This window comes from Phyllostomus hastatus, unplaced genomic scaffold (genome assembly GCF_019186645.2).
Source record: "Phyllostomus hastatus isolate PE091 unplaced genomic scaffold, TTU_PhHast_1.1 phas_contig_210, whole genome shotgun sequence".
In the NCBI taxonomy this organism is placed as follows: Eukaryota; Metazoa; Chordata; class Mammalia; order Chiroptera; family Phyllostomidae; genus Phyllostomus; species Phyllostomus hastatus.
In genome coordinates, this window is record NW_025333737.1 from 33,293,509 (window position 1) to 33,308,834 (window position 15,326).

Here is a 15,326-nt window from a genome sequence, read left to right on the forward strand (position 1 = left end):
GCCCTCGGAGGTTCTCCAGGTTTAAGAAACTGCTTTGGAGGCCCTGGCCGGAGTCCTGCAGCAGCGCGAGGGGGCCCGCCCCGACACAGCAGGACCGGCGGCCCCGGCTCGTTTCTGCGTCTGCTCCTCCAGGACCCACTCTGGGTGCGGCCTGTGGACCCCAGGGGTCTATGGCTGGAGTGGGGGCGCTGAGAGGCAGTCCTGGTCGTGGGCCCGGGACCCCGGGCACCAGGCCACATGACGAGTGCCCGCAGATGGCCTGGCGAGCACTGCGCGGCGGGTCGCTGCTCCGGGCACGAGGTGCTCGCTGACAAATCACACCCGACCTGTTAAGCGAGGGGATTACACGTCTCCCCGTCTTTGGAGAAACGACTAGAATTTCTTCACCTTCTGGGATGGTCTCAGCTGCTCTGGAGCCTAAAGAACTCGCGTGAAGAGCAGACTGGTGAGCGGCAGCAACAGCGGGGGGGCTGGGACACCGCTGAGCCCCTCACCTCTGTGCCCGCCCCAGTGGCCTCGAAACTACGGCGCCAGGACCACAGGGGAGACCAGTAGCTGCTCCTTCATCTGGCGGCTGGGTGCACCTTCCAGGGATGGAAAAGACACTCTGCTGCCACCCGAGGCCGACGAGTGCAGGGCCGAAGCCCGTGGGAGCAGGAGGAGCAGCACGTAAAGGAGCGGCGCGGAGAGGGCGAGGGGAGGGCATCGAGGGAGAAGTCAACGAGACGCTGCTGCAGGGAGAACGCCGCTGGGCCTCCGCTGTGACAGCCTTCTGCCTTTCACCCGCTTCCTTTGTTAGGGAAACAGAGTTGGATACGCTACTACTTAAAGTCTGTTTCAACTGCAAAAGTATGTTTTTTAGGTCTGAATTGGACCAGACAATGAACTAAACACGGGGCAGAGAGGTGGGGGAAGGCATTTTGTTTCCCGTTCCCCAGCTCTACTCAGAATCCTTCCTAGGCCCTGGCTGGTGTGGCTCAATGGATTGAGCACTGGCCTGCGAACCAAAGGGTTTGCAGGTTCGATTCCCAGTCAGGGCACATGCCTGGGTTGCAGGCCAGGTCCCCGGTAGGGGGTGTTTAAGAGGCAACCACACATTGATGTTTCTCTCTCTCTCTCTCTCTCTCTCTATCTCTCTCTCTCTCCCTTCCCGTCTTAAAAACATAAAAAATATCTTAAAAAAAATCCTTCATAGTGTTATTAATAGGTCAGACGAGGGGAAAGGAACGTGGTAGGTCCTAATTTCTCTTGAGCCTTGGTCCTGGCCGGTCCTTTCCTGCGCTCAGAACTGCATTTGAGGAGGACCACCAGCCCGACTGCGGAGCCGTCAAATGCGGTGATAACACAGGGCAGGGGAATCACCAGAGAAAAATCTGGAGAGAGAAGAAAAAGCGAAAATCCAAACGGCCAGGGACAAGGCCGCCCCAGACAAACCCCACTGGGGCGGGCAGGCGGCCGGCAGCCACTGCTCCCACGCTCTCCGGCGACGGCCATGCCGTGCCCTCCGTTTCTCACAGGCACAAAGATACAGGACGATTGAGTGCAGTTTGTTTCAGCGACACTTATCCTTACTTTAATATTTTTTGTCTTTTTCTGCTTTTGAAACGAGCTCTCAATTACAAAATATCAAACTACACTCAAAAACGTTAGCCGCTACTGCGGCAGGGGGCCCCCGGGTCAGGGCAGGCGGCGGCAGGGGGCGAGGGGGGAGCGCCCGGAGCGGCGGCTAACCACCGCTCCCAGGGGGCGGACACTGCCCAACAGGGCGTGCCCTGACTTAGCACAGGTTACACTAGTCACTACCGTGGGGGGCGGCCCGGTGTGTCCGGGCTCAGACTCTACGCGACAACACACTTGCTTCCAGTTGAGAGTCCGCGGCCGGCGCCGGTCGCGGGCGGCCGGAGGGCGCCGGGCAGGCCGTCAGTTCTTCAGAATGCTGTCGTAGACCTGGTAGATGTACTGGGAGACCTCGGGAGCTCGGCACTTCAGCGACAGCTGTCGGGAGGAAAGGAGCAGCGAGGTGACCACGGGGACCGGCGTTAACTCGGACGGCAGCCCACCCTCAGCTCAGGGAAACCGCTTTCCGACGAGGGGGGAAGCTTCTCGCCGGAGCAGTCGAGAAGGGAGCCAAAGGAAGAGACCCCGCCGGCAGACACGGTGGGCCTAGCGCTGCCCTGTGCCCACCCCACCCCACCCCCACCCCACCCCGTGTGGGTCTGCGAGGCTGGGAAGCGCTCCCCACCTCCCCACCGGAAACACCGCAGTCCCCGGCTTCACCGAGCGGCCGAGGGATGGATCACTCCCGAGGAAAAGGCGGGGCCAGACCCTGTGCTCGCCGGTGGCCACTCCACCTGCCGCCCCGGTTCTCAGTCCAGCGACAGGGGTGCTGGCCTCGGTGCCGGCACAGGAGGACGCACGGTCACGCACAACAAACTGCGGGCCAGGCGGGCCCCAGGCGCTGGTTCTCCCCGTGTCGCAGCGTGGGGTGGGGGGGGGCGCGCGCTCAGTGACGGGATGGCAGCGCGTGCCCACAGCCTCGCCTTTTACGTGCCGCCCCTTTTAGAGGGCGAAGCAGGTACTCCGAGACCGCTCCCCTTCGCTACCACCTCCGCCTCTGGTTTAGTAACAACGATCCCATTAAAATCAAAGTATTAAAAAGATTTCAGTGCTGCACAGAGAGTCTTACTTCACTGGTCAACCAGCATAACACTGAAGCCCAGACGTGAACTCAGACGTGTCGGGTCAGGCAGAGCACCAATGACGCGACAGCGGGAGGATGCGGGCTGCACGTGGGGCCAGGAAGCGTCACCCCTGCTTCCCGTGCAGCTGACGCCACGGCTCCCACCTGTTCCGGCAGACCAAGCGAAGTTGTCTTCGATACTTACTTACAGCACCACGAGATTTTACATCATTTTGCTCCTTTATTTTGTTTTTAGAGACTCAGGATGAATGAACATAGTACAAAAGGTGAGAGTATTTTTTGGCAAAAATGCGGAGATGATACTGGTCAACCCTGAACTTACTGAGAAAGAAAAAACCAACCCCACACCCTGAAAACCTCAAGCGACATCCTGCCTGCACCGCCCATGGTGCTGCTGCTGCTGCTGCGGGACAGCGTGCCGTGCAGGGAGAGGGGCATGGCCGCAGCCGCCCTGCGGACAGTGCGATCGGGGGTGTGGCCAGTTTTGAGCAGTTTCATCAGGAGAGAATCCAAGTGAACGGAAAAGCCGGGAATCTCAGATGGAGGAGTTGTAACCATTGAAAGAAGCAAGAGCAAGATCACTGTCACTTTTTTCTCTTCCTTCAAATCGAAGAGAACGTTTACTCAGGAAGTCACAGAGGCAGGGGAGGGGAGCCCTCTGGGCTCCGTGGGCTCAGGACACAAGTTACGGGGGCGGAAGAGACGCGCCGGAAGGAAACAGGCGCCAAGACCCCTGCAGCCTCTGAGGTGCCCCTCCCCGAAAGGCACCAGAGACGTCTCACCAGAAAACGCCCGAAGAAGAACCTGCGTGACCGGCTGCGCACGGCTGCCAGCAGCAGCGAGAATCACAAACTGTGTTCCTTGCAGGTTGACCCGGATGAAGGAGAGGAGGAATATGAGGATTAAAACTTACCTGGCACATTTTGTATGAATTCTTGAATAAAATTTGGGAACGGACAAAAACATCTTAAAAGTGAAATTAAAAAAATGCAAAAGACGAAGAGAACATCGAAAGAGGCTCTACTCATCAACGGCTTTTCCGTGCGGTCTCTGAGGCATTTATCCCTAAAACCGTTCCCCAGGAAGACTCCTCTGATGAACACGACAGCAACAGCTCGTCTGAGACTGCAAACACGACGGGCAACAGCCCCCTGCCCTGCTGCGGTCCGAGTCGCAGCTCACGGGCAGCCTTGGCCTTTCGGACTCCCTCCCCGCGGACTCCCTCCCCGCGGGCGGTTCTGCTCCTCTTGCCCGACAACGCCCCCACCCCGGCTTCTCCCGGTCAGGCGGCCTTGGGAAGACTCTCCTGGGACAATGTGTGGGTGCAGAAGAGGAGCAGGAGAGGCAGCTAAGCCAAGTAAGAGCGGACTCAAGGAGCGAACTCCCAGACCGAAGAGGGGGCGGCTCGTCTCCCCCGAAACACTGCCCAGCGTTTGTCTGCACGTTTGTGACAGCACTGGAAGTCCGACCAGTCGGAGATGCGTTTGTTGGTTCGTGACTAGTAAGGAAATGCTGCCTGCTTCAACAAAAGCCCAAACCTGGGCCTTGAGAAAAAGATTTTCCTAAGCTTGGAAGTAAAAAAGAAACATACATATAAAGAACAAAGAAGCAAAATAATCTGACTTATAAAGTATCTAAGGAAAAACAGAGCTCACCAGGGTTTTAACATCTGAACTGTGACACATCTTTAAAAAAATTTTAAATTAATTTACGTATTTTGAGAGAGAGAGAGAGAACACTGATTTGTTGTTCCGAGTATTGATGCATTCATTGGTTGATTCTTGTATGTGCCCTGACCAGGAACTGATCTCACAACCGTGGCGTTATCGGGACAATGCTCTCATCAACTGCGCTACCCGGCCGGGGCACCAAACTGTGACACATCTTCAAAACCAACTGCTCCGGAATGCCACCGCCCAGACCCACCAAGAGAAGAGTCGCCTCTCCTGCCTGGGTGAGCCAGGAGCTCACACACCCGCTTCTGCTGTGCAGCCTGGGACACACATTTCTTCGCCTGGAACAAGTCACCTTTTCCAGGTGTGATGCAACTACTTCAAGAGAGATGGCATTATCTTTACAGCATAAACGTGCCTTCTATCATATACACATAAAAATATGCATATATTATTCACACATATGTATATATAATAGAAAGTATGTTTATCCTATGTGCTAGAATATATATTAAGTCCTCACCCAAGGATATGCTTATTAATTTTAAAGAGAGATGATGAGGGGGGTGATGAGAGAGAGAAACACTGATCAGTTGGATGAAATCAGCAACCAGATGTGTGTCCTACCGGGAACCGAATCTGAAGCCTTTTGGTGTACCGGACGCCACTGCAACCAACTGGGCCGCCTGGCCAGGGCTAAACACACCTCCTCAATGAAACACAGTAAAAGGACGGGGTTGGGGTAAGAAGAGACGAAGGGACCACCGGTCCCTGTGCACCCGCACTGGCCCAGATTTCCTTCTTCCGTCACGCCCAGCTGAGATCGGATCTACCACCACAACGGGGAGTCAGGGCGATGCAGGGAAGGAAACGGATCGGAACGATGCCGAAGTCTGAGCAGCATTCGGGGAATGGGCCGGGCCCATGTCCGACTGCAAGGGAAAATGCAGACGGTTTCAGGGGCAGTAAGAACCTAGTCACCAGATGGGGAGAAGACGGGACAGGGGCAAGGAAGCACAGGCAAACTCACCACACACGAGTTCAGAAGAGGAAGGGGTGGCCGTGGGCACAAACCACAGGACCCCACGGGAACGTCTCCCGCACCTCCACGTGGGCCGCTGACTGTCGCACAAAGGTGAACATTCTACAGCACTCGGGGGGGGGGGGGGGAGCGGGCTGATGAGCTGCTGTGTGCATGTGCACAAACACCATGCACAGCGCCGCACACTCAACCACCACGGAGGGATATGACGACCGGTGAGACCTAGTGAGGCCTACCTACAGTTCTGTTAGTGCCGTCGTATCAAGACCGACTTCCTGTGTGGAAACGCTCAGTGGGCAGGTAAGACGCTAGCCCCGGGGCAACGGGGCAAGAGGCACGTGGGAATGCTGCGCACCACTAAAGAAACGTTTTGCAAGTGAAATGATCTCAAATGAAGAAGTTACACCTTTTAAAAAAAAATTCTAACAAGCTATGTTTCGGACAGTGATGCCAAGAGATTCTTCTCAAAAGTGTCATCATCCTTGTAACGAACAGAAAGAACGAGGTGGGAAAGCGTCAAGAGACACCTGAACCCTGAGCACAGCCCACCTGCCGACGAAGCACACGGTCCTGAACAAGTTGCCGACCACCCTCAGCCCTGGGCCCCTCACCTGTGGACCCGGGTAACTGCGCTGCTGTGACCTGAGATGGAAGACCGGACCCAGAAAAAGGATGGCCCAGAACAAAACAAACACACAGGGACTGGTGGTGGTGGGGTGGGGGGGCTGTTCACTTTCTGGGGGGAGCGTGAGGCTCCCCAGCTCACAGATGCTCGGGCAGAAACACAGCTGGACGGGACCCAGCAGCTCACACACGCTCGCCTGGGCCCTTCAGGGCAGGGGCACACCAGGGGTTTGCAGCTCTGGGTGGTTCGATCACCCTGGTGTGTGCTCAGGAAAACGGACTTGGCTGCTAAAATGAAGGGATGGGGTCACCCTTGAATCAGCTGAATGACTAAAAAGCTTCCTTAATCTCCTGACTATTCAGCTTCTTCAGAATTATTCAGTATTGAATCTTGTATCTATCCCTTTCCTGTCTCCCCCTTCTGGACAGCCCACAAAAACTTCAGACGTAACAAAAGAGTTAGAATATCTCCCCTAGCCCAGGTGGTTTTTCTTTTCTTCACGAGACGCAGATGACAAGCCACCTCCTACTGGGAGATCACGTGTGACAAGAGCAGACAGATGCCAAGTGGCCAGGGTACACGTCTCTGTTGCTCGACAAGGCGATTTGCTCCTGTCTTAGAAACACTGCCAGAATGGAAGCCTCAGCCCACTGTGGCACTGAGGAAGTCCCCCAAACCCCAGCCCCCCGCAGGCTGCCGGCGGCTCGCTCCAAGTCTCCTGTCTCGGCTTTCACAACAGGCGTTCGGACGGGCGGCGCCGCAGAAGGGCCCCGGTGTTCACACCCCTGCTGCCGTGGGACACGAGGGCCGGGGGCAGGGAAGGGGCCGCCCAGGGCGAGCCGTGCAGACAGCCTGCGAGCAGCCGGCCGCGGTGCCCGGGCACAGAGGGGGAAAGTACGAAGCGACACTGAGGAGTCGCCGAGTTTTGAGAGCGACTGTGCATCCTGGCGGGAGTCTGAGGCGCCCCACACGGCCAGAGGCACCATGCCCGCTGGACGGGGCAGCAGCCACAGAGCGACCTCCCCCAGAGGCACGGCACCCGAGGACTGCGACACTGACCGCTTGCCCAGACCCCTGGGGTCCGAGGTGCACCCTCCAGGTCCTCCCAGGGCGCCCAGAACACACGAAGGGTCCTCACCCCCCTCCCCGAGCCCGTCTCGCCCGCTCTGAGAAGGCCTTACCGTGTAGTTGGGGTTTCCTGGCTGGATGCGCAGCTCAGCCAAGATCCAAATGCCGTTGGTGAGCTTCAGAGACTGGTACAGCATGTCCTGCCCCTCCACGTTCCGCTTGGCAATAGTGTAAACGTTGTTGTTTTGCAGCTTGCTGGAAACAGTGTCTAGAAACACAGATTCGAAATATCACACAGACGCTTCCTCCCTTCCGCCGGCCCAGGGGCCACGTGGGCTGCAACCCCGACACCACCGCTCCACGCACACACTGCAGGGAGCCCTGCTCCCCGGCGGCAAAGGGCAAGGAAGAGGCTCCCGAAGCGCCTGCCCGTCACACTCTGCCACAGAAAACAGAGGGAGGCGCAACCGGCGTGGGCACCGCCGCGATGCCCGAAGGAGCCGGCTGTCTCACGCCGGGAGCCGGACGGGCGGAGCACACTCTGCGGAGGGCAGAGGCAGAGCGGGTGCGCGGGGGAGCCGCAGGGACGCTCAGACGGACGGCCCACTCCACCGCACCGCTGCCGGGGTCGGAAAACGGCAGAGGTACAGAAATCCCGCAAGTCAAATTTATCCCCTTGGGCGTTTCAGATTTCTGCTTTTAAAGCAGGTAAATGATTACTAAAGCCCGCACCGAATACCGTGTCTTCAAATTAATCACGAAAGGCCGAAACGGCACAAAGATGGTCACTACGAGGCCCCGTAACCCCAGGGGCTGCTGCTGGTTACAGTGGAGACCCTCCTTGTGACCCCGGCGTCAGAGACACGACATTCTCGAGTTAAAGGTCACGTCTCTCCCCTGGCTGTCTCACTGCTACCGAGAGACGCTGAAGCACCGAGGAGAAACCTTCACGGGGCGATGAACACTGCTTCTTGGGTGACGGTGCATCATGTTCATTTCCAATGGGAACTCACACCTCTCGGGCCACCCTCAGGAACCAGACTCTCCCCACGGAGACGCCCGTCACAGTCCACTGTGCTCTCTGGGAACAGGGTGCCCGCCCGCCGGGACAGTAAGCTCTCCGGGCACGGGGACCCGGACATCTTCCACCGCTGGGCTCCCACGGTGCCTGGGACACCGTGGGCGCCGGCTAGCAGTACCTGTGGCCGAGCCTCTGACTGGGGTGTGGCAGACGCCGAGGTGGCGTAGGGCCACAGGCACTAAACACCGTCTACTTAGATTCTGGAGGGAGTTCTCGCCCTGACATCTTCTCCCAAGTTCACACCAGTGAACGCTCAGAGGCGGCGGCACTGAGGTCCACTCGTTCACCATCTGCGCTGCGCTCAGTCGCCACCTAACTCTCCGTCTTTTGATCCCGAAGGCCGGCACTGGTAATGAATCGGAGGCGCAGTTGTGACCCAAGAACCGGCTCTCTCCGGAGACAAAGGGGCATCTTACGGTGGGTACCAGTCACATGCGGCACGTGGGCTCGCAGGCCGGCACTCGAGGCAGTGGCCGCACCGGCCAGGGCAGGCCCGTGCAGAGCCGCAGGAGGGGGCCTCAGTGTGCTGTTCCTGTGCCTCCCGAGGAGCCGGGCAGCCCCAGCTGTCACCTTGGTTCTCAGAATGAAGCGCTTCTGCGGCCCAGACTGGGTTATCGGGCAACATCGCCAGCTGGAGTCTGGCTAATGCTGTTCCCCGCTTTTAAAATTGAATCCGTCAGGGTGACCCTGGCTAATGCAACCATACAGGTCTCGGGCGCACAGTTCTGTGACCCACCGCTGGGCACTGTGTTGCGTGCTCACCCCCCAAGCCCAGTCCCCTTCCTCCCCGGCCCCCACCTCTCGGCAGGGCCGTCCTCAGCACACGGGGCTGCTTCAAGCCGGAAAGCCACTCCCAACTGCCCAGGCTCTGCCCAATCGTGGACATGGGAGACCCGCAGCGGGAGCCTTTCCTGAAGAGCCCCCTTGTTGCGCAGGCACAAACGTGTCCTGGTCGCACCTATGCCAAGGCCCAGACTCCTAAAGACACCTCAGGCCTGAGCACCTGTGTCAGAGATGACCGGCACCACAAACGCCACTGCCGCGTGCACCTCTCTGGTGAGATCGGGTGAACCAGCGAGGCTTGGGAAGAGTTTCTTTTTAGAAGGAAGTGGAAGAGAAAAGTAAAAGCTCAGTTCTGGGCTGTTACGTCCTGCAAGCCTGTAACTCCCCACTGCCCTCAGAGTGTTGCTGCCATCTGTCAAACGTCTACTCCGGCACCGAAGAGCTATTTAAAGTGCTGGTGCCATTGTGATTAGGGCAGATCAGCAGGAAAGGGTGGTATTTTTAGCTCTCGGCTAGACACAGGGTGTTGAATCAGAAAGCACTAAACCTGGAAATGTTCGTGTTAACAGAGCCTTCGAGAACGGGAGGAAATGTAAAGGCCAGGGCACTCCACGTCTTGGGGTGAAGGTGGAAGAACAGGGTCAGCTGCGGGAAGCGGTCTTGCAAGGCTGGCCGTGAAAACGACGGCCGCGGGCTCCTGGGGAGCACGGAGCAGAGGTTCCTCCCGCTGCTCTACGGGCTGTGCGACCACAGGGCCGAGTCCCGTTGAAAAACCCAGGCCTCGGCACCGGGAGCACCCCCAGCAGGGAGAGACCGGCGTGACGCCCCAGCAGAACTGATCAAAACGGAATCTGCCCCGAAAAACCGTCCAGCCACCTCAGAGGACACGGCCCCACTGGGAGGCCGGCCAGACACCTTGGCAGGACGACAAACGCACAGCCAGGTGCAGCAGCAGGCTCGGAGCCCCGTCCGGATGCGGGGGGAGCTCTTCCTTTATTTTGGCAGGCCCTTCTGCAGACCTCAATTACCCACACTCCTTTAGATGAGAGAGAGAGAGAGAGAGAGAGAGAGAGAGAAGGAGGGAGGGAGGGAGAGAGAGAGAGAGAGAGAGAGAGAGAGAGAGAGAGAGAGAAGGAAAGCATGTCTCTTCCACGCAGGATGTCAGAAACCGAACCTTCTCTCCAATTAGTCTGGCCTTCCACGGTGTCTCTGTGGGCCAGCATTTCCCGGACTGTGTTCGAGGAACGCTCGTGCCCCGAAAGACGGCAACAACTAGCGCCCTGTACTTCTGGACCCCGGTCCTCGCTGGCCTGGGCAGGCCTCCTGGCCGCTGGCCGCCTCAGTTTTCCCCGTGCTAACATGCAACGGCAGCTTCGAGGAGAGGCACACCACGCTCCGTACTTTTCAACTTTAATTGACCACCGAACCCATTTTTTAAAAAAGAACAAGCTGTTCTCAGAAGCCTAATGTATGAAATGAAATGTTGCCACAGGACCAACTATCACAAGGGCAGCTGTCTCGAGGGGCCCGGTCTTCTCCAAGCTGGGGACGGAGGCTGCTCCTGTTAACAGGACCCGCGCTGGCCCCACCAGCGGCAGCCCCCGGGGACCTGCCCGCTCCCTGAAGAAGAGCTAGTTGCACCGCGGAAGCTATGACCCCCCGCACCCTCAGATGAGGCGTGTGCTCACCGACCAGTGCGCCGCAGACGGGGCGCAGGTAATGCTGTCATCTATCTACCTAGAGCACAGCACAAAAAGCAGTTCCATTTGAGCATGTTTGCTTTTTTTTTTTTTAAGGAAAAATAGCAAAGAAGTCCAGTTTTGTTTAGTAAACACATAACCAGGCATGGTGAGAAACCTGGAACAAGAATGTTAGAAAGAAGGCGTATGTGTAACATACGTGGTATGTGGTGATCCTGAGGGAGGTCAACTAATAGTTATCACACCAGAAACTACAGACGACTCCTCTTCCCGAACACCTCTCCTAGGGCTTGGGAGAAGGCCCGTAAGAAAAGACTCGTCGGAGCAGCGGGTGGCTACATCACGAGCCCCAGAGGACTAAAGGGAGGAGGAGTCACTCAGAGCGAGGACACGGTGGCCCCTCTCCCCCTGCGCACCCGCGCACCGCCTGTCTCTCCGCGCTGCGCTCCGGCCAGGATGGTGACGGCCCAGCCACACATGGACGGCATCGGGGGACCACTGACACACGGCGGGGGCAGTGACAGAGAAGTGGAGAGAGAGAGAGGGTGGACCGAGCACCAGTGCTCGCTTTCATGCCAGCTTGAAGCCTGCTAACAGCCCAGAGAGAAGAGGCACAGACAGACGGACAGACAGATGCAGACCGGCACAGAGGCCGACTCTGAACAGGGCAGGGCCCCTTCCCCTCCCGAGAAACAAACGTGCCCGAGAAACGCAGCCCTGGGGACGGACAGCTGCTGCTGCGTCTCCTCCTGCTGACCCCTCGGTGCCCGAGGGTAGCGACAGAGACAGCTGCCAGAGGGTCTGGGGCTTTTACCGGTGATGAGAAAGGTACCGTGCCCAGCACTGACAAGGAGGCGAGAAGGGAAAAGGTTACCAACCAGTCCTCAGTCAACGACGATGCATTCTTATCTCGTAACAGCACAAGGTTTTAAATAAAGACATCACAGTCACTTCTCCCAGATGCCGAAGGCAGATATAAAAGGAAAAACAGTCATATCCTTAAATGCCACTTCGATTAGCTGGCGCTCATTAGGGTGTTCGGGTGAAGTGACTCACGCGCGAGCAGCCTGGGAAGACCGGGCCGTGCGAGCTTGTTCCTTAAATCTGTTGGCTGAGAAGGAATCTGGTCCCCACGTCCAACACCCCCAGTTTTTAAAGAAAAATTTGCAAAATAACGTATCTACCGCAGATGCAAAGAGAAGAGGTAAATAAAGACAAAGATTCCAACGATCCCATCTGGTTGCTGAGTTAAAGAGGAAACGCAGAGTCGTTACTCACCGGCGTTTAGGTGACACTCCTTGATCTGAAACTGAAGCTCGTTCTCATTGGGGATGTCCTTCCACGTGGCGAGGAAGACCTGGCGCTCTGCGGGGGAAACGGGGGAGGAGGGGTGTGCGCAACCCGCCACGCTCCGGTTTCTGGCCCCGCGCCCCCTCTCCTTGGGGCACTGCTCTCACAAGAGCAGGACGGCCACGCCGAGGGGCCCCACTGCGGGCCAGGGAGTCCCCCAGCAGCAGCAGCAGCAGCACCGGGACACACGGAAAAGGGTTCAGACTGAGGGTTCAGTTCTAGCTCTGGTCCGGAGACTCTGGGTAAGCCCGTGACCTTTCTGACCCTTGATTCTACTGTGTACGATCACGTCCGTGCTGCTTGCCCGAGGAGCCGCAGTAAGAACCAAACCAGTTAGGTTTCCACACGGTTTAGTATGTACCACTATGCGTGAGTTTTGTTAGTCGGTGGTTTGTAAGTAAGGTAAGAGGAAAGTGTCAACACCAACCACACGGGGAGCCAGGTGGCTTATTACAAGTGACTCTAATGATAACGAAAAAGTGCGAGACAGTGAGAGTCACCAAACTGTGACGGGGACACCGGGAGCACACGTTGCCAGTGGAGCTGAGAGCCTCGCTCAGCGCCGGACGGCCGTGGACCTGCAGCCCGCGGGAGATGCGGCGGCATCCGCACAGGGCGACAGAGCAGGCGCGCCTGTGCCTTGTGAGCCGGCAGTGTGTGTGCTGGCGGGGGGCGGGGCTCCCCAGAAAACGGGCACTGGGACTCGGACACCAGCAGCACGATAAGACCACTGTGAGTCAGGAGCATAAACAATCAGTAAAACCGCCAGAGCTTCGGGATAACAGCCTTACCCACCCCATTCTCCAAAACCTCAAAATAACTCGGACTCCTAGCTACGTCCTGCCCGGCCTTCGGAGGAAGGGCACAGGTATGTTCGGCGGGATGGAAGGACGGACTTACCCATTTTGCCGTCTTCTACAAAAAGCACGTTGAGTGGGATGAGGCAGCTGAAGTAGAAGACATCGATGTTGTTTTTCACAGCCACCTGCCGGGAGAGAGCACGGGGACGTCAGAACACCGGAGGAGGCTAGGTGAGAGGAAAACAACAGCCGTGTGTCTGCAAATGTATCGCCCGGTGTCCGTCCTCCTCTGCAGAGCAGGACTCCCCAGCGGGGACACAGCAGCTCGGCATTCCGCTGCCGGAGTGCCGCGCCGGCCCGCCACCTCTCTCCAGGAGGAGCGAGTTCAAGACCCAGGCCCGCACCCAGAGTATTCTACTCAGTTATTTTTTGTTTCTGTGGTTATTAATAGCAGCTACTGCTACCCCTTACTAAGTCCCTGCTAATGACACGATTTCTAATCCTCATTATTACCCTCCCAAATGAGGTAGGCGGCACGGCCTCCCCGTTGACCGACAAGGAGCCGAGGTTCGGAGACACGCAGGGTCACGCTGCTGGCCACAGAAGCGCCAGAAGCAAATGCAATTTGACCCCAAAACCTGACTTTTCCCCTCTCCACAGTGGCTGATCATACTGCCCCTTATCTTTTTTCAGATGCTGGTTTTAAGTTGTTTCTTTAATAAAACCGAACTCCGTAAGTGCTGTGGCTGGCAACAGCCTGTGGGTCACGCACGCTGGCAAGTCTGGCGGCTGCGAGAAGGAAAGGCCTCGCGGCCGGCCGAGAACAAGCGTTCTTCTCACCACACGCGCTTCTGGTTTCGGGGGGCTGCGAGTCTACCACGGCCCACTCGATTCCGAGCATGCTGTGCGCAGGTGTAGAAACCCTCCAGTGTGCGTTTCTGCTCAGGGGCAACACCGACGGGCGTGCATGCTCAGCGACGGGCAGACTCCACGGAGGCAGCATCGAAGACCTGCGCGCTGTGGGAAGGGGGGGCGGGGGGACTGCTCGCCCACCGCCGCCCACGGGCTCCTGTCACCAGTGGCCCTCCTACCGATGCTTGCGGCGCGGCAGGAGGACACTTCTATGGGCAAGTCCTAGACGCAGCAACCGTGCCTCCTTCTCTTTCATTCGGTTTGGAGAACCCTTTTGGGGGGACAAATGCCCGCACTTCGACAGCATTACCTATCTCTTCATCAAAAACTTGGTTATCCAAGCACCCTCTTTCCGAAGAACTTGCAGTTCTTTTACATTCATTATCAACTCATCTTCCCTGCCTCACACAGTACCTGTGTTTCCTCCTCCACAGTCTGGCTGCGTCTACTTGACTGACAGTCTCTCTGTTCTCTCTGCCGGAGGAATCCATCAGATTGCTTTCCTTGAACTTGTGATTTTAACCTTTCAATTAGCAACCTCCCGGGAGTTTCTGACCTGCATCACATAAGCTGATGCCCACAATGCTGAGAAAGCAGGGTTCTCCAAAAGCTGGATAGCAGTGAATGCAAACAGAGAAACTAACCTCAGGAAAAGGGGCTTTGGACATTTCAGACGTGCTAGCCCACCGCTTCAGAAGAATTACACCCGCACGGGCTTCTGGGGAAGAGGCACCATCTGACCGGTGCGGTACTCAGCAGTGAGAGAGGGAGAACTCATTTCAAAGGAGGGCACCGGAGGACAGAGGAGTGCCAGGTCTGTGAAGGGCACTCAGAAGCGAAAGCCAGGGTGGAGTGGGTGAGACGGCGCGGTTACATCAAGGTCTTACGCGAAATGCAAGTTGATTGTCTACACTCGCTTGGAATATGAAGCTGCCATATTTCATCAAAATTAATGTTTATACTGTGTCCTAACCAGTGGAGATATAAAGAATACAGAAAATACGACCCTTGCCCCCAGGGATAAACTTGTATCTCCTGTTCTTCCGAGGGACTCCTCATTCCAGCTGGAGCTCCTCCACAGTGAACTGACTCCCAAAGCTCCTCTAGGTCAGTCACCCTTCTGCCTCGGGGACCTTTCTCACACACGGGCGAAGCCGTGGACCCTCGTTCCGGAAAACGCACGAGCAGCACTTTGGCACACAGTTTCAGGGCGTTCAGGACACGTGGGACACGGTCTCTGGACTGTGTGCCAGAGCAGTTCCAGGAGCTGGACACCCAGGGCAGCAGGACACAGCGGTCTGGAACATGGACTTGGGACCAGACCACACAATCTGACTTCAAGTCCCGACTCGGCCCCTGACTCAGCCGCGAGACCCTGGGCACGGAGTGGGCAGCCCAGTTCCCCGTCTGCGGAAGGGAGACGCAGCGGCACCGGACGCAGGGGTCGCTGCAGGACGACAGGGCTCATCTCCGCAGAGCTCTCAGAGGGACGATGCCTGGCGCGAAATGCGTGCTCCCTCTTCCTTCGCCACCTCCGGCTTTGCCCCCCCCCTTTCTCTGACCTTCTCATAATGAAGGGTAACCACGTGAG

The 15,326-nt window shown here is 57.4% G+C and overlaps 1 protein-coding gene across 4 annotated transcripts in view; it reads right to left on the reverse strand.

The window, feature by feature from the left end:
- Positions 1 to 1,541: 1,541 nt before the first annotated feature.
- Positions 1,542 to 15,326, reverse strand: part of AP2B1 (adaptor related protein complex 2 subunit beta 1) — a 99,359-nt gene continuing 85,574 nt past the window's right edge. For all 4 annotated transcript variants that reach the window (XM_045836336.1, XM_045836333.1, XM_045836335.1 and 1 more), the window contains 4 exons: positions 12,924 to 13,008; positions 11,952 to 12,038; positions 7,223 to 7,377; positions 1,542 to 1,995 (listed from right to left, as the gene is read on the reverse strand). In XM_045836336.1, coding sequence (XP_045692292.1) covers positions 1,921 to 1,995; positions 7,223 to 7,377; positions 11,952 to 12,038; positions 12,924 to 13,008 — 402 coding nt within the window. In that variant the 3' untranslated portion in view covers positions 1,542 to 1,920. The remainder of the gene's footprint in view (positions 1,996 to 7,222; positions 7,378 to 11,951; positions 12,039 to 12,923; positions 13,009 to 15,326) is intronic.